This window comes from Pogoniulus pusillus, chromosome 1, assembly GCF_015220805.1.
Source record: "Pogoniulus pusillus isolate bPogPus1 chromosome 1, bPogPus1.pri, whole genome shotgun sequence".
NCBI classification, from domain to species: Eukaryota; Metazoa; Chordata; class Aves; order Piciformes; family Lybiidae; genus Pogoniulus; species Pogoniulus pusillus.
Genome location: NC_087264.1, coordinates 3,381,181 through 3,406,026, shown reverse-complemented (window position 1 = coordinate 3,406,026; position 24,846 = coordinate 3,381,181). Strand labels below are relative to the sequence as shown.

General features: G+C 45.9%; 1 protein-coding gene across 2 annotated transcripts in view; it reads right to left on the bottom strand.

The window, feature by feature from the left end:
* The window catches only part of ARID4A (AT-rich interaction domain 4A), a 73,391-nt gene that overhangs the window by 21,727 nt on the left and 26,818 nt on the right, over positions 1-24,846 (bottom strand). For both annotated transcript variants that reach the window (XM_064151701.1, XM_064151767.1), the window contains exons 10-12: positions 22,893-22,969; positions 19,544-19,710; positions 3,986-4,058 (exon numbers count right to left, since the gene is read on the bottom strand). In XM_064151701.1, coding sequence (XP_064007771.1) covers positions 3,986-4,058; positions 19,544-19,710; positions 22,893-22,969 — 317 coding nt within the window. The remainder of the gene's footprint in view (positions 1-3,985; positions 4,059-19,543; positions 19,711-22,892; positions 22,970-24,846) is intronic.

Genomic DNA, 24,846 nt, shown 5'->3' with positions numbered 1-24,846 from the left:
ATTAAAAGTGACTTGGGGCAAGTGGCTGCAAATGTTGACAGTATTCCTCCCAGCAAGGAAGGATATCAAACCTCTTCCCTGCTGCTTTTCATCCTTATGCAATCATATTTGGAATCACCATTTTAAAGAACTTTGGAGATACTGTCACAATTATATGAATAAAACCATTCATGCTGAGAGAAGAGAATGCAGAAGCAGACTGGCAGGGCAAAAGACTCAGCCCTATGAGAGTCCTGTGCATTGCTCAGTCAACATACCAGCTTGAAGAATAATCTGAGGACTCAGTTCAGAAAAATCAGTGCACAAATGCTTTCTTCTTTCACCTCTACAAGCCCCTGATGTGATCCCTACTTGTTTGTAATCTAAAAGTGCTTAAGAAAGGAGGAAAATGTAAAAGGGGGAAGAATCAGGCTACTAGAAAAGAAACTGTGGATTAGTCCAGTATTATAAGGATAATTATTTCCCCCCTTGATCATAGATTATATAATCAACCAGGTCGGAAGAGACCTCCAAGAGCATCCAGTCCAACCTAGCACCCAGCCCTGGCCAGTCAACCAGACCATGGCACTGAGTGCCTCAGCCAGGCTTTGCTTCAACACCTCCAGGCATGGTGACTCCACCACCTCCCTGGGCAGCCCATGCCAATGCCAATCACTCTCTCTGACAACAACTCCCTCCTAACAGCCAGACTATACTTTCCCCCACCATAACTTGAGACTGTGTCCCCTTGTTCTATTGCTGCTTGCCTGGGAAAAGAGACCAACCCCCACCTGGCTACAGCCTCCCTTCAGGGAGCTGTAGACAGCAATGAGGTCACCCCTGAGCCTCCTCTTCTGCAGGCTGCACACCCCCAGCTCCCTCAGCCTCTCCTCATAGGGTTTGTGTTTCATGCCCTCACCAGCTTTGTTGCCCTTCTCTGGACACCTTCCAGCACCTCAACATCTCTCTGGAATTGAGAGGCCCAGAACTGGACACAGTACTCAAGGTGTGGCCTGACCAGTGTTGAGTACAGGGGCAGAAGAACCTCCCTTGTCCTACTGGCCACACTGTTGATGTAGCCTCCTATTTCCCAAAGGCCTCCAGAAACACTGGTTATATACAGGAGAGCTCAAAATTCTATTTGATGAACTCCAGTACACTTGGCTATAATACACCACCACTTTCTACATCTGTGAATGAAATGCCAAAATCAGGCGGAGCTGGAACTGGTGTTTATCATCCTGTGGTCTACAACACAGCTCATTAATAGGGATGCAAAGCTTCTCTCTTGATCTCTTCCCAATTACAAAACCCAAGGCAAAAAGAAGTGGAGAAATAGTCAGACACAATGTGCACTTGAAATTTTGCTCTTACTCTGGTTATTTCAAATCCAAGTATATCAACTTTTGCTGTACTATATCCTGCTACAGAAATATAGACTCAGAATTATAGGCTCAGATTGGATGTGAGGAGGAAGTTGTTGAGCATGAGAGTGGTGAGAGGCTGGAATGGGTTGCCCAGGGAGGTGGTTGAGGCCCCATGGCTGGAGGTGTTTAAGGCCAGGCTGGATGAGGCTGCAGCCAGCCTGCTCTAGGGTAGGGTGTCCCTGCCTGTGGCAGGGGGGTTGGAACTAGATGCTCCTTGTGGTCCCTTCCAACCCTGACTGATTCTATGATCCCATGAACTATCACATAGGTAACTTTTTCCCAAGGAAAAAGAAATTCAAAAAGGAGAAAAGCAGGAGTTGCATTTGTAAATTTGCCTCCACCAATGTTATTGGAGAATTAAAGAGTATTTGAATTTGAATTGAAATAGAGTTCATGAGTAAAATTATTAAAACAAATACACTTTAAAAGGTAAAACTCTTTCCAAGCTTAGATACACTTTGAAACAAGGAAGAGTATGTGTTCAGTCACGGAAAACTTTCTAATTCAGAGTCAGTCTCACAGGCTCACAGCATATTAGGGGTTGGAAGGGACCCATGGAGATCATCGCAACCAACTCCCCTGCCAGAGCAGGACCACACAATCTAGCACAGATCACAGAGGAACACATCCAGACAGGCCTTGAGAGTCTCCAGAGAAGGAGACTCCACAACCTCTCTGAGAAGCCTAATCCAGTGCTCTGTGACCTTTACAGTAAAGAAGTTTCCCTCTTGTGTTGAGGTGGAACCTCCTGTGCTGCGACTTACACCCATTGCTCCTTGTCCTATCACAGGGGGCAGTGAGCAGAGCCTGTCCCCTTATCCTGACCCCCAGCCCTCAGATCTTTATAAACATTGATTAAATCCCCTCTTAGTCTTTTCTTCATCAGACTAAAAAGCCCCAGGTCCCTCACCCTCTCCTCATAAGCCATGCCCTCCAGTCCTCTAATCAACTCTGCAGCTCTCCACTGGACCCTCTCCAGCAGATCCCTGATCCTCTTCAACTGGGGAGCCCAAAACTGAATGCAGTACTCAAGATGAGGTCTCAGCAGGGCAGAGTAGAGGGGCAGGAGAACCTCCCTTGATCTGCTGGACACAGTCCCATCACAACTGTAAATGTGAATGGTTTATGCAACCTCTCTCTCAAGTCAGCAGGTAAATGCTGCTCTCTACATACTGTGCATGCACTTCCAATGTATGTCTTATGCTAGGATATTAATTGCTCAAATTTATTGCAGGGTCACCTCATTTTGTAAGGACAGACATTTAAAACATGCTATTTTCATCTTTTAGCTACAGGACAAAGTAGAATCTTTTAAGCTGTCTCTTCAGGTGATTATCACTCATACATCTATCTGCACATGACTCTGACAGTTGTGCAAGGAGCCTTGAAGATGGCCCATCTCCCATTCTCTGCTGGTTGAATTTCACAGTATCACAGTATCACCAAGGTCGGAAGAGACCTCCAGGATCATCAAGTCCAACCCTTTACCACAGAGCTCAAGGCCAGACCATGGCACCAAGTGCCACATCCAACCCTGCCTTGAACAGCCCCAGGGATGGCGACTCCACCACCTCCCCGGGCAGCCCATTCCAGTGTCCAATGACTCTCTCAGTGAAGAACTTTCTCCTCACCTCCAGCCTAAATCTCCCCTGGCGCAGCCTGAGGCTGTGTCCTCTTGTTCTGGTGCTGGCCACCTGAGAGAAGAGAGCAACCTCCTCCTGGCCACAGCCACCCCTCAGGTAGTTGTAGACAACAATAAGGTCACCCCTGAGCCTCCTCTTCTCCAGGCTAACCAATCCCAGCTCCCTCAGCCTCTCCTCGTAGGGCTGTGCTCAAGGCCTCTCCCCAGCCTCGTCGCCCTTCTCTGGACACGCTCAAGCATCTCAATGTCCCTCCTAAACTGGGGGGCCCAGAACTGAACACAGTACTCAAGGTGTGGTCTAACCAGTGCAGAGTACAGGGGCAGAATGACCTCCCTGCTCCTGCTGACCACACCATTCCTGATGCAGGCCAGGATGCCACTGGCTCTCTTGGCCACCTGGGCACACTGCTGGCTCATGTTCAGGTGGGTATCAATCAGCACCCCCAGATCCCTCTCTGTCTGGCTGCTCTCCAGCCACTCCGACCCTAGCCTGTATCTCTGCATGGGGTTGTTGTAGCCAAAGTGCAGCACCCTCCATGAACAGCCTCCTCAGGTACCACCAGCCTGAGAGTAAGACCAGCAGAGCTCCCAGCCCTGGCTGTCACAACAAGAAATCAACTAAGAGCTTATTTAACAAGAATTGTTAACATAAAAAAGGTTCTGTGAGAGCAAAAGCAAAGCAAAACATCTCAGAGAGGATTTGAGCTTCCTTTGTGCACTGTGCTTCAAAGTACTGGATGTAAATCTGCCACATGCAAAACAGGTAAAGGTGTTTATCCTTTGCATCCAACTAAGCTATTATCTTTTTTCACTGACAGGAGAATACACTCATAATAACATCCACTGCATGTAAAAGCAATTACCAAAAGTCACTTTAAAAAGTGGGATAGAGATGAAGTGAAAATCACTCTTTTTTGAAAGTAGTAGTAATTGTTACCTCTGTCTTCCATAAACTTGTAAAGCTGTTGGAGGAAGTTGTCCCTCTCTTCAGGATCAAGCTCTTCCTCAGGCTGTGAAAACAAATGCAGTCAGAATGAAAACACAGAACAACCAAAGTAGCAAGTCATTTGTGCAAAGGCTTGATAGCAAGAACCAAGCTTCCCATTTGGCCTTGCACCCAGAGAATGGTGAAATATGCAGAAAACAAAATCCACTCAGACTGAAGAACACACCTCAGGGAGAGAAAACTCAGGTCAAGGAAAGACTCGAGCCGTGACAGAAAAAAAATGTGTGACCCTCAAAATAAAAACACTACTACACTTAATATATTGTTGTGATATAGAAAAGATCACAGCAGCACAGAATTAACCAGGTTGGAAAAGACCTCTAGGATCACTGAGTCCAGCTTATCACCTAACCCTTCTAATTAACCACGGCTCTAAGTGCCTCCTCTTAAACACCTCCAGGGGTGGAGACTCCACCACCTCCAGGGGTGGAGACTCCACCACCTCCCTGGGCAGCCCATTCCAATGCCAATCACTCTCTCTGCCAGGAACTTCCTCCTAACATCCAGCCTAGACCTTCCCTGCCACAACTCCAGACTGTGTCCCCTTCTTCTGCTGCTGCTTGCCTGGCAGAAGAGACCAATCCCCACCTGGCTACAACTTCCTTTCAGGGAGCTGTAAAGAACAATAAAGTCTCCAAGATCAGTATTTACAAGACTAAAACAGTTAGCAGGAACTCTAGGGTTTGGGGTTTTGTCTTTAATTCATCATCCCTACCCCAACTCCAGCTAAGGTTGCAGAACAATTCTTCCTTCAACACTTCCTGTTTTGATGCTCCAGACAGCATCCAATTTATGATTAAGTTCCAATGTTCCACTTCTGCTTGTACTGGGAAATACTTTTACATTTCCATCCATAATTCCCCAAATGCATATTCCCATAACTTATTAAATAAACTCCTTACTTTTATCACTACAACCTAAATCCTCAAAAAAATAAACACTTACAAACTTCATGGTAAGCAGTCTACAGTGTGAAATAAGGATTTTATTCAAGTGGAAATCATGTAAAGAAAGTACAATTATTAGAGGGGAGAAGAAATAATGTCTATCTATCATCACGAGGATGCTCAGAGGGCTGCAGCAGGTCTGCTATGAGCACAGACTGAAAGAGTTGGGGCTGCTGAGTCTGGAGAAGAGAAGGCTCCAGAGTGACCTTCCTGTGGCCTTCCAGGATCTGAAGAGGACCTACAAAGAGCTGGGGATGATTTTTTAGGCTGTGAGGGAGTGACAGGACTGGGGGAATGGAGAAAAGCTGGAGGTGGGGAGATTCAGAGTGGCCGTGAGGAGGAAGTTGTTGAGCATGAGAGTGGTGAGAGGCTGGAATGGGTTGCCCAAGGAGATGGTTGAGGCCCCATGGCTGGAGGTGTTTGAGGCCAAGCTGGCTGAGGCTGTGGGCAGCCTGCTCTAGGGTAGGGTGTCCGTGGCCATGGCAGGGGAGTTGGAACTGGCTGATCCTTGTGGTCCCTTCCAACACTGACTAATTCTATGATTCCATATCCATATATAGAATCATAGAATCAACCAAATTAGAAGAGACCTCCAAGCTCATCCAGTCCAACCTAGCACCCAGCCCTAGCCAGTCAACTAGACCACGGCACTAAGTGCCTCATCCATTTTCTTGAACACGTCCAGGGATACATCATGGAATTCTGAGATGCTAACAAAAAACAAGAGCAAAGAGGGGGAAAAATAGGCAAATAAATGAAACTAAAGAGAAGCTTTCCCCTGCAGCACTTCATGCATGCCACTTTCTTCCCTGGCAGCCTGGCAATGACAGTGATTGCTGGTAAGGCAGCACAAGGAAGACTGCAGCTGTCTCAGAGGTAAGATGTACAGTACGTGTCAAAGAATCTTATCATCTCATTATTAAAAGTAACAGAAAAGTCAAAAGCAGTTCCAGAAGAAAATCAGAAGAGCAATTTCCATTTCAGTTGTATCTGCATTGTGTAAACTTTAAGCTTCCAGGCAGGAAGACAGGCAGTGAAATGTAAATGTACGTGCTGCTGCCTTGTTAACCAGAAAGCAATCTGCCTGGCATCAGAATGAATTTCAGCCCTGCCTGCTCCAGTGAATCCTGAGCTTCAAAGCCCAACAGGGATCACCTACAATCAGGCACAGACAGTACCTGTTTCTTATTTTCCTTTTTCCCCCCCCCCCCCTCTCCCTCTTGGGAAAGAATTGGGGGAAATTAGAGGAGTAAACACAGTACTGTGCAGTATTGGTTACCATTTGCTTACACTACATGGATTCTATAAAGAGAAACAGTTAACTATAGAATTAGTGTGTTCTTCCAGGAAAACAAATGAATTATTGCTATAGAAACCACAGCTTTTCTCCTCTCCATCTAGACTGCAAACCAACTTCAAGATCGAGAAGTTTCTATCACCTACTGTAAGGTTACTAATTAAAGGCAATACAACTCAAACTATGCAAACTAAAGATACATAAGTCACTGACATTCAGAAATACTCTTTGAATAGTTGAATTCAAATCACCATTTCTTATGCATGGGCATAAGTTCAAACCAGAACTGTAGATCACAACAACAAAAAATGTAGGTTAGAAATAGCATTTCTGCAGACTGAAGGTTAAGCATTTCACTGATACCAACTATTTTCATCTGAAGAAAAGCAATAAGAGGAAAAGCTTTTACATATAGGATGGGAGAATAAAGCCTGAGTGCAATATTCATCCACCTATGAAAGACATCCTGTATCTGCTTCTCTTTTGGTATATGAGCTAAGCTGGCATCCCTTGAGGGAGTCTGAAGCATGCCTGGTATCAGTTCCAGAGTAGATGCCAAATCCTCCTGCAATGGGACTTAAGACCTATCACCAAGGAATAAATCACCTATCAGTTGTTTCAAAGCCTTTGTTTGCTACTGGATGTGAGGAGTGTTCAGCATGAGAGTGATGAGAACCTGGAATGGGTTACCCAGAGAAGTGGTTGAGGTCTCATCCCTGGAGGTGTTTAAGGTCAAGCTGGATGGGGCTCTGGCCTGCCTGCTCTAGGGTATGGTGTCCCTGGGCATGGCAGGGGGGTTGGAACTAGGTGATCCTTGTGGTCCCATCAAATCCTGATTGCTTCTATGGCCAAAATGAGAAAGAACAGCCTCTCACAGATAGGCTTACTGAAACACTGAGACAGGTGGATTTTTATAAGAGGTCAATTTTCATCTCAGTTCTCTGACACTGTTGCCCTCTAAAACTCACTTCTATCCAGCCACACTCATTTTAGACTGGAAATAAGCATGTTCACAGGAGCATTTGTTCAAAATCAGTTTTCCCATGAGAGTTCTACCTCTCTATTTCATTTTATGCCTATACAGATGGTGTAAAAATGAGGGTGAAGCCAAAGATAAGTCCAAGAGAAAGGCAAAATAGTCTGAAATTCCTAAAGTGGCAAGAGTGCAAAACTGAGACTTTCCTGCTCATCCAGCACCTGAAACTGAATGCAACCTGAGAAAACTTTGTTTCAGGGTGAAATGAATTCCATGTAAGGAAAAAATAATAGCAACATAGAATCAACCAGGTTGGAAGAGACCTCCAAGATCATCCAGGCCAACCTAGCACCCAGCCCTAGCCAGTCAACCAGACCATGGCACTAAGTGCCTCAGCCAGGCTTGGCTTCAACACCTCCAGGGATGGTGACTCCACCACCTCCCTGGGCAGCCCATTCCAATGCCACTCACTCTCTCTCTAAAGAACTTCCTCCTAACAGCCAGCCTATACTTCCCCCAGCACAAGTTGAGACTGTGTCCCCTTGTTCTGTTGCTGGTTGTCTGGGAAAAGAGCCCAACCCCACCTGGCTACAACTCCCTTCACATAGCTGTAGACAGCAATGAGGTCACCCCAGAGCCTCCTAACCTCCTAGACTCCTTTAAAAAGGAGGTAAAAAAGGAATCCCCAAGATGTCCTTCATAATTAAAACTGAAAACTTTTAGGTATGAGATTTTTTTCCCCCTCCATTCTGAGTAGCAGATCACATCAACTGCAGAACACTGTAAAGAGTAAAACAGTTAAATCAGCCCTGAACACACAAGCTGAGTAAATGGTCACAGTCTTTCCCCAATTTGATTTCTTACTGCCTTCTAAGTAATCCTAACAGTGTTCAAGTATTTGCTAAAACTCTTTTGAGTACAACAGCCAACAAGCAAGCACAACACAAACCCCACACAAACTTGTAGAAAGCACCTAAGTGGCTTTGCTTCATTTGGTTTCAAGCAGGAAGGTGTCCAGAGAGGGAGACAAAGCTGGTAAGGGGCCTGGAACACAAACCCAATGAGGAGAGGCTGAGGGAGCTGGGGGTGTGCAGCCTGGAGAAGAGGAGGCTCAGGGATGACCTCATTGCTGTCTACAACTACCTGAAGGGAGGCTGTAGCCAGGTGGGGTTGGCCTCTTCTGCCAGGCAAGCAGCAATAGAACAAGGGGACACAGTCTCAAGTTGTGCCAGGGAAGGTCTAGGCTGGATGTTAGGAGGAAGTTCCTGCCAGAGAGAGTGATTGGCATTGGAATGGGCTGCCCAGGGAGGTGGTGGAGTCTCTGTTGCTGGAGGTGTTGAAGCAAAGCCTGGCTGAGGCACTTAGTGCCATGGTCTGGTTGACTGGCTAGGGCTGGGTGCTAGGTTGGACTGAAGGATCTTGGAGGTCTCTTCCAACCTGGTTGATTCTATGACTCTAAGCTGTCTTATTCTGTCTTTAGCACGATTTTAAAACAAGATCATAGCTCTGTTATCCTTAGTCATTGTTTACTCTACAGAAAGGTGTGAAAACTTTGGTGGATGCTAACCTGTAGAGCTGAGCAAGAGAGAAAAGGATTAAATAGTGTCTTCTACATGAAAGTCTTTGAAGCACACAGATCTTCTACTCAATCAATAGGAACCTAGGGTACCAGAGACAGATCTTTTATGTTATTAATAGACTGACAAGACCATAAACTCTTCAGTGAAATTAATGTAAGCTAAAAGGAAGAACAACGAGTACAGGATTTGGAGTTCAGAAGAGTATCTGATCTCTTTATTGGACAAGGAAGGGTATGCAGTGACTAGAGATGAGGAAAAGGCAGGGTTGCTTAACACCTTCTTTGCCTCAGTTTTCAGTAGCAAGGCAGGCTGTCCTCAGGACAGCTGCCTCCTCAGCTGATAGGTGGGGTCAGGAAGCACAGCAGCCTCCCTATAACCCAGGAGGAAGTAGTTAGGGACTTGTTGAGCATCTTGGATTCCCAAAAGTCTATGGGACCAGATGGAATCCATCTTAGGGTGATGAGAGAGCTGACAGGTGAGCTGGCCAAGCCACTCTCCATCATTTATCAACAGTCATGACTCACTAGAGAAGTCCCTGAAGACTGGAAGCTGCCAATGTGGTGCCTATCCACAAAAAGGGTCAGAAGGAGGAACCAGGAAATTCCAGACCTGTCAGCCTGACCTCAGTGCCAAGTGTGCTAGTTTGAAGCTAGCTAGAATGTTTTGGTGAGAAGAACTAGATTACAGGCTGTGAAAGGGAAACAATGGTGATGCCTACTTCACTCATAGGCTTGCTGAGAGGTATAAGAGAAAGAATCCAAACACAGATAAGTTGCATTTCTCCCTCTCTAACCTAACCTGATTAATCCACTTGCTTCCTAATCCCCCTGGCCAACCTCCATTCTTCCTTGGGCACAAGGCAACATCTGGGGTAAGGTAGAGAGGTGGCAGAAGGTGGAAGGGTGGTTGGGAGCCCCTCCTGGGGACTCTGCTTTCTGGGAGGGCTGCTGTGTGTCTGTATTACCTTTTACCTTGTATATTTCTGAATATATATTGTAAATCTCTGCTTGCATATTGTGCTAAGCTGTAAATATAACCTCCATTCAATTTCCAGAGCTGGCTGAGTCAAGTCTGGGTGATGTCTAAAGTGTGTGTGGGGGGTAGGCAACACCCAAACCACCACAGCATGCAAGATAATGGAACAGATCATCCTGAGTGCAATCACAGAGCACCTATAGGATGGCCTATCAGACCCAGCCAGCACAGATTTAGGAGAGGCAGGTCCTGCTTGACCAAACTGATCTTTTTTTATGACCAGGTGACTCACCTGGTGGACATGGGGAAGGCTGTGGATGTAGCCTACCTGGACTTCAGCAAGGTCTTTGACACTGTCTACCAAACTGGCAGCCCTTGGCTTGGACAAGGGCACCCTGTGCTGGGTTAAGAACTTGGCTAGATGGCCGTGCCCAGAGAGTGGTGGTGAACAGTGCCACATCCAGTTGGCAGCTGGCACTAGTGGTGTGCCTCAGGGATCAGTGCTGGGCACAGTCCTGTTTCATATCTTCCCTGATGATCTGGATGAGGGGAGTGAGTCCAGCATCAGTGAGTTTGCAGGTGACACGAAGCCAGGAGCATGTGTTCATCTATTAGAGGGCAGGAGAGCTCAGCAGAGGGACTTTGCACTTTGGCCACAACAACCCCATGCAGTGCTACAGGCTGGGGATAGAGTGGCTGTAAAGCTGCCAGGAAGAAAGAGACCTGAGAGTACTGGTCAACAGGCAACAGAACATGAGCCAGCAGTGTGCCCAGGTGGCCAAGAGGGCCAATGGCATCCTGGCCATTGTGGCCAGTAGGACAAGGGAGGTTATTCTGCCCCTGTACTCAGCACTGGTTAGGCCACACCTTGAGTGCTGTGTCCAGTTCTGGGCCCTTCAATTTAAGAAAGATGTTGAGGTGCTTGAATGTGTCCAGAGAAGGGCAACAAAGCTGCTGGGGGAGCTGGAGCACAGGCCTACAAAGGGAGCTGGGGTTGCTTAGCCTGCAGAAGAGGAGGCTCAGGGATGGCCTCATTGCTGTCTACAAGTCCCTCAAGGGAGGCTGTAGCCAGGTGGGTTTGGTCTCTTCTGCCAGGTAAGCAGCAGCAGAACAAGAGGACACAGCCTCAAGTTGTGCCAGAGGAGGTCTAGGCTGGATGTTAGGAAAAAATACTTCATGGAAAGAGTCATTGGCATAGGATTGGGTTGTCCAGGGAGGTGGTGGAGTCACCATCCCTGGAGATCTTTAAAAGAGGACTGGATAAGGCACTTAGTGCTATGGTTTAGTTACTTAGAAGGGTTAGGTGACAGGCTGGACTCGATGATCCCAGAGATCTTTTCCAACCTGGTTGATTCTGTGATCAAGACAAGCTGTCAGAATCAAAAGTTAAAGCACTTCTGTTTCTTCAGAGTACTTACATGTGTTTTCCTCACTTGCACATTTGCTTTCTGATGGCAAGCTTGAACACTAATTAAGGGAGTGAAAATAATGAAACTGACTGCATCAAGTTAACAGCTTTACAGCATGTGGAGCTGAGAATAAGCTTAAAAAGGTTTATTTCCACTAACAAGAAATGGGAATTCAACCTTCCTCAACAAAGTTGGACTGGATGATCTTGGAGGTCTCTTCCAACCTGGTTGATTCTATGATTCTAAAGTCTTGCACTAGAGCTGTGCCTCAGTTGGAAGCTTCTTTGCTCCACTTTGAGGTGTATTCTGAGAATAGCTGCTTACATAAAAATGTGATTGAGAAAATCTTTGCATGCAGGCCATGCTTCACAGTAACCAAAACCCCTATAAATGCTAATTAATGTTTAGAAAATATTTACAGGTTCTTCTATGTTTATGCATCACAGGTGCTTTGTTTTCACATACACAAATAAACCCCTTGTTTCTAGATATCACACTTCATTACCTTTGGAATTACTGTCTTCTTGCATGTCACTTTTAGAGTCAGCTTTTTCAGTGTTATCTTAAAATTCATTGATGCTACAACAAAAGGGGATGAAGCAGTCATAGAATCATAGAATCAAGCAGGTTGGAAGAGACCTCCAAGAGCATCCAGTCCAACCTAGCACCCAGCCCTAGCCAGTCAACCAGACCATGGCACTAAGTGCCTCATCCTGTCCTCTCTTGAAGACCTCCAGAGACGGTGCCTCCACCATCTCCCTGGGCAGCCCATTCCAATGCCAGTCACTCTCTCTGACAACAACTCCCTCCTAACATCCAGCCTAGACCTACCCTGGCACAACTTGAGACTGTGTCCCCTTGTTCTATTGCTGGTTGCCTGGGAGAAGAGGCCACCCCCCACCTGGCTACAATGTCTCTTCAGGTAGTCAAGTGTCAACTTTTGTATTCTCCATTTCAAGACAAATGTGGATCAAAGGAATAACCAGCCAGAGGAAAACAATGACAAAAATTGGAGATATAGGGGGAGCAGAAAGAGGGAAGAAGAAGAAGAAAGAAAAAGGCCTATACAGGAAAACTGAAGGGATTTAAGTTTTTCAGTTTCAGGAAGAGAAACCTACAGACCTCAAGTAAGTAAAAGGTGTTGCAAGAACACTGCCCAGGGAAGTGGAATGGGCATCCTTGGAGATCCAGAAAAGACTGGATCAGACAGTGCCATGGTCTGTTTGATTGGCTAGGGCTGGGTGCTAGGTTGGACTGGACGATCTTGGAGGTCTCTTCCAACCTGGCTGATGCTATTGGAATGGCCTTTTCTTGAACACTTCCAGGCACAGTGACTCCACCACCTCCCTGGGCAGCCCATTCCAATGCCAATCACTCTCTCAGACAACTTCCTCCTAACATCCAGCCCAGACCTTCCCTGCCACAGTTTGAGACTGTGTCCCCTTCTTCTGTTGCTGCTTGCCTGGCAGTAGAGCCCAACCCCACCTGGCTGCAGCTTCCCTTCAGGTAGCTGTAGACAGCAATGAGCTCTGCCCTGAGCCTTCTCTGCTGCAGGCTGCACACCCCCAGCTCCCTCAGCCTCTCCTCACAGGGCTCTGTTCCAGGACCCTCACCAGCTTTGTCGCCCTTCTCTGAGCTTCCAGCACCTCAACATCTCTCTTGAATTGAGGGGCCCAGACCTGGACACAGCACTCAAGGTATGGCCTGAGCAGTGCTGAGTGCAGTGGCAGAATAACCTCCCTTGTCCTGCTGCCCACACTGTTCCTGAGCCAGGCCAGGATGCCATTGGCTCTGCTGCCCACCTGGGCACACTGCCGGGTCATGTTCAGCTACTCTCTACCAGTATCCTCAGGTCTCTTCCTCCTGGCTACTCTCAGCCACTCTGTTCCCAGTCTGTAGTGCTGCTTGGGATTGTTGTGGCCAAAGTGTAGAACCCTGCACTTGGCCTTTTTAAATCTCATATTTCATTGACCTCTGCCCACCCATCCAGCCTGTCTAGGTCCCTCTGCAGGGCTTTCCTACCCACCAACAGATCAATTCCCTTTTTCCAACTCTTGGTATTAAAAGAGATACCATTTTGAAGCTTGCAAACCTCCAACTCCAAAGAACAAATTCCTTACTTTAGCTCTGACCTTATGTGAACATAGCTGGTAAGAAGATGTACTAAAAACATATTTCAAGTAACTGTATGTTAAAATCTTGATTCTTTTGGAACTGGACGTAGGCTACAAGGAGACTGAGAGGAAAAAAATCCCAAAAGTTGCCTACATGTTCCCTTGTAAAATGGGGAGCATTAACTCTGAGAAAGAAACAGGTATGATTTCTTCCCTCACAGAGCAACTTAAATACAAGCAATTACAGTAGCAAATATAATCTGATTTTGAACCAAAATCAGATAGCATCCCAAAAGTCTCTCTTTCTATGTGGAGATACTGGAGTTTGAATTTCCTTTTAGCTCCATCTGCATTCTTTGATTGCCAAATGTACCTACAATACGCAGCTATTTCTCTTATTCTGACTTGCTGCAAACCTGGTAAGCACCAAAAGCAATATCCAGATTTTAATCTGGATTCCAACTGAGTCACTCTTTAAATTTTGATTTGGTATTTTTTCCTATAATGCAACCAGACTTCTTTATTTTTTTCATGACACAAGTGCTATCCATTCTGTTACTCAGACCTCACATTGTGAATTAAAAGCAATCCAGAGTTGAACCATTTATTGCAATTGCTGCCAAAAAAATCCAGCAATTTGAACATGCTGAGCAGTCTCATGTAACACAATCCTCATTATAGGCCATGACAAGCAATTTGCACACTGCCCTCCTTCATAGTCAACTCTGGGCTACACAAACCCAGTGATTAAGAGGTTTAGCATCTCACCACCACCATACTGATTGATAGAGTTATAGAATCATAGAATCAACCAGGTTGGAAGAGACCTCCAACATCATCCAGTCCAACCTAGCACCCAGCCCTATCCAATCAATGAGACCATGGCACTGAGTGCCTCAGCCAGTCCTTTCTTGAACACCTCCAAGGGTGGTGACTCCACCACCTCCCTGGGCAGCCCATTCCAATGCCAATCACTCTCTCTGTGAAGAACTTCTTCCCAATATCCAGCCTATACCTACCCTGGCACAACTTGAGACTGTGTCCCCTTGTTCTATTGCTGGCCATCCCCCACCTGGCTACAATGCCCCTTCAGGTAGAATCAACCAAATGTAGCAACAGCTAATGAGAGCTGTGTAGACACTTTTCATAGAATCATAGAATCAACCAGGTTGGAAGAGACCTCCAAGCTCATCCAGTCCAACCTAGCACCCAGCCCTAGCCAGTCATCTAAACCATGGCACCAAGTGCCTCATCCAGGCTTCTTTTGAACTTGGTTAAACAGTGTTGTAATGCACTTCTGGTTTTTCTCCCATTGGAATGGTGTTTGTCTTCATGAGAGGGTCACTATCATGGCAGTTCAGACTAAGGTGCAGTTAGTAAGCTGTCACCAATTAAGAAAGAATCTTTCTTCTACAAACTGATTAAAAAGTGTGTCAAAATCAAGTCTGTTTTAAAAATTAAAGCTTTTTTTGCCCCTGCCTTACTTAGCAACCAAACACTGAGTTAACTTTTTTTTTTGTATTATCAAAATACTCATTTTAAAATTATCTTTAAGCTTTGAGGTAGTTGTTCACATGCTAAATTGTGCTGATACTTTATTTTTCCTGGATATTTTTGACACTTAACCTCTATTCTCTCCAAGTCCTATTCTTGACTGAAAAAAGCTATGTCCAAGCTAGCTTCAGAATCATAGAACCAAGCAGGTTGGGTTGGAAAAGACTTCCAAGCTCATCCAGTCCAACCTAGCACCCAGCCCTGGCCAATCAACTCGACCATGGCACTAAGTGCCTCACCATCAACCAACCACCACAGAAGCTGGAAACTTTGTTGCACCAACTGTACCATACTCCTTCAGATGCCATGAAGAGCAGCACAGCAAGAAAGAGTCTGTCAAAACAAAGTTACAGATTTAAACCCAGCCACTAGCAAAATGGTAGGATCCAATACCACTAGCTACAGCAGACTTCTCTGCTTCATTATCATTATAAAAGATCCTATTTCAGAAAAACAGGAGCCTTTCCATCCCCAGAATTAACCCTTCCTCTGACTTTATCCTTTTATCACGTATTAAATAAGTCTGTGTTCATTTGATTGATTTAATGAAGGCCTATCATGGCTGATGAGCAACTGGCCAGGCTTTGACAGGAAAGCTGCTCTGCATTTCAGAAGATGAGGAAGGAAGGAGATGATTCTAAAAATCTCTTTCCTCTTTAGTCCCATGACAATTTGCACCTCTAAATAAAAACAAAACCTCTTGGGAATGTTCTGGTAGAGGACGCCAGAAGTTATGTTTGACCTTGATTAATAAAGGAGAGACCCTACAAAAATATAAGTGCAAAATATGAGCAATTCAACATCTGTAGTGAAATAAAGGAGGGGAGGGAGGGTAAATCATTCACTTGTCGATTCTCTCTGCAACTACTATTATCATGATAAATTCCTTAAATGCTGCCTAACTGCAACATCCAGCACAGCCCACAATTCAAATACAAATGTGTGTTGTAATGGGTGAAGCAGGAATTTGATTTAATGGGCCAGGATAACAGTTCTTCCCTGACAATCTGAAACCATCAGTTATCTATCCTCCACTACACAGCTACAGCATGAAGATATTCACCTTATTTTTATATGTCTACTTGTCACCTGGAAAGAATGGATTCTACAGCTTCTCCTTCCAGTACCTCTAACTGTCTGGAATATTTTGCTTCACTACTCCACATTTAGATTATTTTTCAGAAATAACCTGTATTTCTTTCACAGCAATAGCTTTTTTTCCCCCTCTATCTCCCCTTTTCTTCTAAAACCACCGAGCCCCCCCCCCCCCATCCTTCTTTGTTTAAAACACACAGCACTTTTACACCATAACCATAAAAAACGAGATGAAAAATGGATACTAGAAAAGTAGCACAGCAATCCTTGGCTTTTGATGATTGATACTCTGCAATTTCAACCAACGTTAATACAAACAGAGCAACACAGACTGCAACAGTTCACACCCTGCAAAATGTGGCCTATTCAGTCCTTTTCACTGCAAACAGAGGAAAAACCCCAGAGGATTTTACATCCTGCACACATTTAGCCTTGCATTTATCTAATCATAGCATTCTTCTCACACAGACATCTACTCCATTTTCCAGGCATAAAAATTAAGAGCTAAAAATAGATGCTTATCGTCTTTAATGGTTTTTTGTTTTTTTTTTGTAATACATAAAACCTGGAAAAAGATCTCCCCTAGCTGCATGCTCCACCAGACACTTCCCACATCAGCAATCCAAGTCAAACACGCATTCTTAAACCATCACATTCACACCACGGATCGACCCGAAAAAAAAAAAAGGCAACCCAAAAGGCAAAAATCCTTACCTAAGAGCTGCATTCTTTCAAACGTAAAACGCTTTTACTTCCTCTCTATCTAATCTGCCCACTGCCTGTGCATCTTTCAGCCTGACTTGCGAATATGTGCTGGCTCTCTCCCTCCCTGCACGGCATCCGCAGTTACACGGCATTACTTACGTTCTCTTCCATACAAAAAGAAATAAAGGAAATGGAAAATGAAAATAGGAATAATATATTTTAAAAAAAAATTATATATATAAAAAAATATATCAGACATTACATGAAAGGCAAAGAAAAGGGCCAGCCCATCTCAAAGCATCTGGCCAGCCTCCCCTGGCCGCCGGCCAAGCCTCGGCTCCGGCGCTCGCTGCCCCTCGGCGCATGCGCGCTGCCCGCCGGCACCCGGTTGCCGTGGTAACGCCGTAGGCCGCCTCCGAGTCCCACCGGCAGCTCCGTGCTGGGGGGGACAACACCGCGGGGCGCGACGCGAACAGGGGAAGGCCGAGTGAGCTTTGCGCCGGAGATAACGTTGCATCGAGCCTGCCGTTTAAAGGGATGTTCCCCTGAAAGTAATCATACGACGAGATGAAAGGATCAACAAATAAATCCTACAACCATGGAATCACAGGATCAACCGAGTTGGAAGAGACCCCCAGGATCATCCAGGCCTACCGAGCACCCAGCCCTAGACAAGCAACCAGAGCATGGCACTAAGTGCCCCAGCCAGGCTTGGCTTCAACACCTCCAGCAACAGAGACACTCCACCACCTCCCTGGGCAGCCCATTCCAATGCCAATCACTCTCTCTGCCAACAACTTCCTAACAACATCCAGCCTAGACCTCCCCTGCCACAACTCCAGACTGTGTCCTCTTGTTCTGTTGCTGCTTGCCTGGCAGCAGAGACCAACCCCACCTGGCTATAGCCTCCCTTCAGAGAGTTGTAGACAGCAATGAGCTCTGCCCTGAGCCTCCTCTTCTGCAGGCTGCACACCCCCAGCTCCCTCAGCCTCTCCTCATAGGCTTTGTGCTCCAGGCTCCTCCCCAGATTCCTTGAGCTTCCAGTACCTCAACATCTCTCTTGAATTGAGGGGCCCAGAACTGGACACAGCACTCAAGGTGTGGCCTGAGCAGTGCTGAGTACAGGGGCAGAATAACCTCCCTCGTCCTACTGGCCACACTGCTCCTGATCCAGGCCAGGAATTCCATTGGCTTTCCTGGCCACCTGGGCACACTGCTGCCTCATGTTCACCTACTATCTACCAGTACCCTCAGGTCCCTTTCTGCTTGGCTGCTCCCCAGCCACTGTCCCCAGCCTGTAGTGCTGCTTGGGATCGTTGTGGTCAAAGTGTAGAACCCTGCACTTGGCCTTGTTAAATCTCCTATCACATTGGCCTCTGCCCACCCATCCAGCCTGTCTAGGTCCCATCAGGTAGTTGTAGACAGCAATGAGTTCACCCTCTCCCTCGCTAAGCACATCAGGAGTAAAACCAGGGTGAAATAAAAAGCAATTCTGTCACTATGGTTCTGATGACATGATCCCTCTGTGGAACAGGAGCCACTCACAGTATCATCAGAGTATCATCAGGGTTGGAAGAGACCTCACAGATCATCAAGTCCAACCCTTTACCACAGAGCTCAAGGCTAGACCATGGCACCAAGTGCCACGTCCAACCTTGCCTTGAACAGCTCCAGGGACGGCGACTCCACCACCTCCCCGGGCAGCCCATTCCAGTGTCCAATGACTCCCTCAGGGAAGAACTTTCTCCTCACCTCCAGCCTAAATCTCCCCTGGCGCAGCCTGAGGCTGTGTCCTCTTGTTCTGGTGCTGGCCACCTGAGAGAAGAGAGCAACCTCCTCCTGGCCACAACCACCCCTCAGGTAGTTGTAGACAGCAATAAGGTCTCCCCTGAGCCTCCTCTTCTCCAGGCTAACCAATCCCAGCTCCCTCAGCCTCTCCTCGTAGGGCTGTACTCAAGGCCTCTCCCCAGCCTCGTCGCCCTTCTCTGGACATGCTCAAGCATCTCAATGTCCCTCCTAAACTGGGGGGCCCAGAACTGAACACAGTACTCAAGGTGTAGTCTAACCAGTGCAGAGTACAGGGGCAGAATGACCTCCCTGCTCCTGCTGGCCACACCATTCCTGATGCAGGCCAGGATGCCACTGGCTCTCTTGGCCACCTGGGCACACTGCTGGCTCATGTTCAGGCGGGTATCAAAATACTTTACCATAAACATAAGACAAAGTCCATCCACGTTATAAGACAATTCTATGAGTCCAACCTGTAACAGTGATGTTCAAAAAATCTCTTAAAAGGGAACCCCTGTACTGCTCTTAAATAACATCTTAGGTCCTGAACAGCTTTAGCAGGCACAGAACATTAGTTCATACTTTCAGTCAGCTTACTGCTCTGCTGTAACTGACTGAAACTGTAAGAGACTGAAGCTGTAAACTCCATTTACTGAAGTAGTTCAGCTTGTTGGGTTTTGTAGTCAAACCACTCTGAAAACATGTTACTGTACTTATACAAAGTCCAACAGAAAAAGACCAAGTTACTTTTATTTAAGGTTGGATTACTAGCGTTAGGTTCAGTATCAATTTTATGTTTATGTCTCTCCTTTTGACCCAGATTCTCTGCCTGGAATTCTTGAATTCCAAGATTTATCTCCAGTTTCAGCACTGGGTAACAGGAGGCAGTCACAAATCCCAGTGGATATGGCTGTAACAAAGAACAGGTCTGAAAAGACACTGAAGGGTGTAAACTACATCTCAGAGTTAGATGATGAAAAGTGCAGGACCTTCAGGCATGCAAGGTATTAAATTATGACTGAAGACTAACTGGAATTGCCCAGACTCACCACTACTTCTTCTGTTTTCTCTTCTTTCTTTTCTTCCTCTTCATCAGTTTCTGCAGCAGCTCCATCTTCCTCATCACTACTGGAGGACTCCAAAATCTCACTTATGTCCATTTTCCAGTTCCGAGGAACACCTTTTGTGCTGAGAAATGTGCTTGCCTCCTGCAGCCCTGCAGAAAAAAGGGCCCTGGTTTTACTTCACCTGCAGCATTCACTGTCACAAAGCATTTCTGATTTCCTTCCCCTACTGTTGTAAATCACAATACCAAGCTACATGCAAAACGAGATTAACAAAATAGATACTTTGGCTCTAAACTTTCCATTTACTGTCAGCTTCATAATGGAGTTGACAGTGTTGGTTGCTCCATGAATTTAGAGTTGAGAACATCTATCCATGCAGCATAGCATCCACTGCTTTTCTAGGTATAGGCCCCCACCAACATTAACAAGTTTTACAGCTATGCATGTGAACAGTAGCAATGAGAGGCACCTACACTTATCCACATACATTCTGTGCAGCTATGAACTACTTTGTTTCTATATGAAAGAGATAAATACTGTAGCAAAGCTATTTACAGAAAGTCAACTCATCATAGTCAGATCAACCACAGGATCATAGGATGTTAGGGGCTGGAAGGGACCCAAGGAGATCATCCAGTCCGACTCCCCTGCAGAGCAGGACCACACAATCTAGCACAGATCATGGAGGAACGCATCTAAATAGGCCTTGAAAAGCTCCAGACAAGGAGACTTCACAACCTCTCTGAGGAGCCTGTTCCAGGACTCTGGGACCCTTACAGTAAAGAAGTTCCCCCTTGCGTTGAGCTGGAACCTCCCTCCTGTGCTGCAACGTACCCCATTGCTCCTTGTCTTATCAGAGAGAGCAAATGAGCAGAGCCTGTTTCCCCTCTCCTGACCAGCCCTCAGATGTTTATAATCATTGATTAAATCCCCTCTCAGTCTTTTCTTCTCCAGGCTAAAAGGTGCCAGGTCCCTCAGCTTCTCCTCATAAGCCATACTTTCCAGTCACCTAATCATCCTCAGAGCCCTCTGCTGGACCCTCTCCAGCAGATCCCTGTCCCTCTTCAACTGGGGAACCTTAAACTGAAGGCAGTATTCAAGATGAAGTCTCACCAGGGCAGAGTAGAGGAGGAGGAGAACCTCCCTTGATCTGATGGATACACTCTTTAATACACAAGATCCCACTGGCCTCACTGGCAATAAGGGCACATTGCTGTCTCATAGTGAACTTGTTGCCCACCAGGATTCCCAGGTTGCACCATGGCTTCGTTCTATTTGGGATACCTTAATTTCTTAATGTTTAAATTGGAACAAACCCCAAATGTTTAGTTGAAGAGCACTGCCTGAAGAGATGCTACATCAATATTTGGAACAGGAAAAATACACTAGTAAGGGAGTGATGGGACAGGGAAAAGTCCCACTTCTACAATGACAATACCTCAAATTCTCTTCCTGAGAATTCCAATTTCCAAGGGGAAAAACAAAGCTAAATAAACCCAGATAATCAAAAAACATGCCTCCCAGACACAAAAATCCCCACTTTAATAAAGATGATTTGGAACACCCCAAAAGACAGAGATATTGAAATGAACCAGAGTAACTGGAGAAGAAAAGGCAGTGATTTTTAACAGCTGAAAGAGTAACCTCTCCTGATACCTGACAACTACCTTTTTTATTTAAACCATTAGTATCTTTGGTTCCACAACATTTCCTCTTGACAATGAACGCCACAACTCTATTATGTCCTGCATGGAAAAAAAATCCTTTTCTCCAAATATTTCAAGTCTGGCATCTGATAATTTTCTGTCTGTTCTGAATGTTCCTGTACTGTAGATAACTCTAAAAGTATCTAAGAAATCACTAAGAATTACACTAATCAAAATCATCTCAAGCTCTCCTTTGTGAGTATTACTCTAAGCCATTATTTGTTAAGGAGCTGTTTCACACCTTTATTCAAACTAGAGGAACTGTTGTTGAGGGGCAGTTTTTTCTGCCTAACAAATTGTGTGGTTTGAGACCTGACTTGGAGAAACAACAGTAAAAATTTATCATAGAATCATAGACTCAACCAGGTTGGAAGAGAACTCCAAGTTCATCCAGCCCAACCTAGCACCCAGTCCTAGACAATACACTAGACCATGGCACTAAGTGCCTCAGCCAGGCTTTGTTTCAACACCTCCAGCCACAGAGACTGCACCACCTCCCTGGGCAGCCCATTCCAGTGCCAATCACTCTCTCTGACAACAACTTCCTCCTCACATCCAGCCTAGACCTCCCCTGCCACAACTCCAGACTGCGTCCCCTTGTTCCATTGCTGCTTGCCTGGCAGAAGAGCCCAACCCCACCTGGCTACAGCCTCCCTTCAGGTACTTGAGGTCTGCCCTAGAGCCTCCTCTTCTCCAGGCTGCACACCTCCAGCTCCCTCAGCCTCTCCTCACAGGGCTGCGCTCCAGGCCCCTCACCAGCTTCATTGCCCTTCTCTGGACACCTTCCAGCACCTCAACATCTCTCTTGAATTGAGAAGCCCAGAACTGGACACAGAATTATTTACCAAGAAGTCAGACTCTGGCCTTTTGCAATCTCACTAACAACACAGGTTATCACAGTCACATAATCCATTCAGAAAAATTAGGATCTTGAATAAAACTTTTAAGTCAAGCATCAATCACAAGAAGGCTGTGCTAACAGAATTAAAACCTTGCTGTCTGGCTGTTTTTAATGTATAGAGTGAGAGTTCTGAGTAACATCACAGAACCTTTGTGTTAGGAAAGCTGACTATTTAAATCCCAGTGATATTTTAAATACAATGTCAAAAATACTGTATCTATTTTCCATGAATTTAGAATCATAAAATCAATCAAGTTGGAAGAGATCTCCAAGATCATCCAGTCTAAGCTATTTTCCAGCCCTAGCTAATCAACTACATCATGGCACTAAGTGACCCATCCAGTCTTTGCTTGAACACCTCCAAGGATAGCGACTCCACCACCTCCCTGGGCAGCCCACTCCAATGGCAAATCACTCTCCCTGTCAAGAACTTCCTCCAAACATCAGTTAGGATGTGGATCAAAAGAAGGAAATAAACATCAAATAAACCCACAAATCATAATGAAAAAGTACTAAAAAATAAAATTTAAGCCACATAAACCTTCTACTATTTTAATGAAAATGCAGCAACAGTCAAAGTTTCTTTAATCCATCACATCTTGAATTGTTTGCAGAACATCCAAGAACAACTGTCAGAAATAATGAGGCCATTTATCTGTACAAACTATAAGTACTGTTGGATAGGATTATTTTTTCCAAACACTTGGAATTCATTCTTATTTACCTTTTTTGGGAGAGGACTCAGATTTTGGTGAGTTTTGAACATCTAGTTCTTTAATGTCTTTTCTTGCTACAGAGTAACTGAAAAAGAATGAGGTTTTGTTATAAAGTAAGCATTTGACTGAGGAAAAACAATGTCTAAGATGCATCATTCACTCCCAAGGTCCTTCTAACAACTAAATGCAAAAGGCATTTATTATTGTGGGTCCTAAGACAAGATTCAAAAAGATAAAGTTTTCAATCTTTGGTTGAAACTCAAAGACATTTAAAAAGCCCATTTATAATTAAATAATTGACCAAAGTCTGTAGAACTTCTTAATTTTAAATGTTTAACCTATACACATCTGCAAAGGTAAAACACTCTGCAGGCAAAAAGTATTTTAGACATTTCAAATACACAAAGCAGTGGTTGCTACTCAAAACTGGAATCTAGTCAAGATGAAAGGAACAAGCCCTCTGTTTGCAAAATGCATTTCTACTAGCACAGAACAACAGCACAGCCAAAATCAAACTTCTGCACTGATAAATTATTGATTTTTGGTTTTACATTAAAAAAAAAAGTCATTTGCACAGCAAAAGATACAGAATCTGCTCTAAAGGTAGACTGCAGAGTCAGTTACTGAATTACTACAATAAAAATGCTAAAGAACCTGCAAGTAAAGCCTTTTAAGTGAGTTTTTATAAGAAGGTAATTATTGTTTCATCAAAAATGATGTAAAACCTCCAGGCTGTTTTATGAAGTTAAAGCATATACTATGGGAAGAAAAAAAAAGTCTGCATGTTCTTCCAGGAATAGTCTTCCTTCAGCACAGAGGAATTAGACTTAACTAGAAGGCTGATGATACACCTCTACATTAAGAGGCCATCTTCATGAATGCAATCTTCAGTTACCTGAAGTATGTTTCAGTTATCAGGGAGAGAGGGGGGAAAAGGGAGAGAGGGGGGAAAAGGGAGAGAGGGGGGAAAAGGGAGAGAGGGGGGAAAAGGGAGAGAGGGGGGAAAAGGGAGAGAGGGGGGAAAAGGGAGAGAGGGGGGAAAAGGGAGAGAGGGGGGAAAAGGGAGAGAGGGGGGAAAAGGGAGAGAGGGGGGAAAAGGGAGAGAGGGGGGAAAAGGGAGAGAGGGGGGAAAAGGGAGAGAGGGGGGAAAAGGGAGAGAGGGGGGAAAAGGGAGAGAGGGGGGAAAAGGGAGAGAGGGGGGAAAAGGGAGAGAGGGGGGAAAAGGGAGAGAGGGGGGAAAAGGGAGAGAGGGGGGAAAAGGGAGAGAGGGGGGAAAAGGGAGAGAGGGGGGAAAAGGGAGAGAGGGGGGAAAAGGGAGAGAGGGGGGAAAAGGGAGAGAGGGGGGAAAAGGGAGAGAGGGGGGAAAAGGGAGAGAGGGGGGAAAAGGGAGAGAGGGGGGAAAAGGGAGAGAGGGGGGAAAAGGGAGAGAGGGGGGAAAAGGGAGAGAGGGGGGAAAAGGGAGAGAGGGGGGAAAAGGGAGAGAGGGGGGAAAAGGGAGAGAGGGGGGAAAAGGGAGAGAGGGGGGAAAAGGGAGAGAGGGGGGAAAAGGGAGAGAGGGGGGAAAAGGGAGAGAGGGGGGAAAAGGGAGAGAGGGGGGAAAAGGGAGAGAGGGGGGAAAAGGGAGAGAGGGGGGAAAAGGGAGAGAGGGGGGAAAAGGGAGAGAGGGGGGAAAAGGGAGAGAGGGGGGAAAAGGGAGAGAGGGGGGAAAAGGGAGAGAGGGGGGAAAGGGGAGAGAGGGGGGAAAGGGAGCGAGGGGGGACAGGGAGAGCGGGGGGGAAAGGGAGAGCGGGGGGAAGGGGAGAGAGGGGGGAAAGGGAGAGAGGGGGGAAAGGGAGAGAGGGGGGAAAGGGAGAGAGGGGGGAAAGGGAGAGAGGGGGGAAAGGGAGAGAGGGGGGAAAGGGAGAGAGGGTCTCCCTTCCCTCTTGAGGGGGGTTGAATTAACAAGACCTTTCTCCCTTTTCA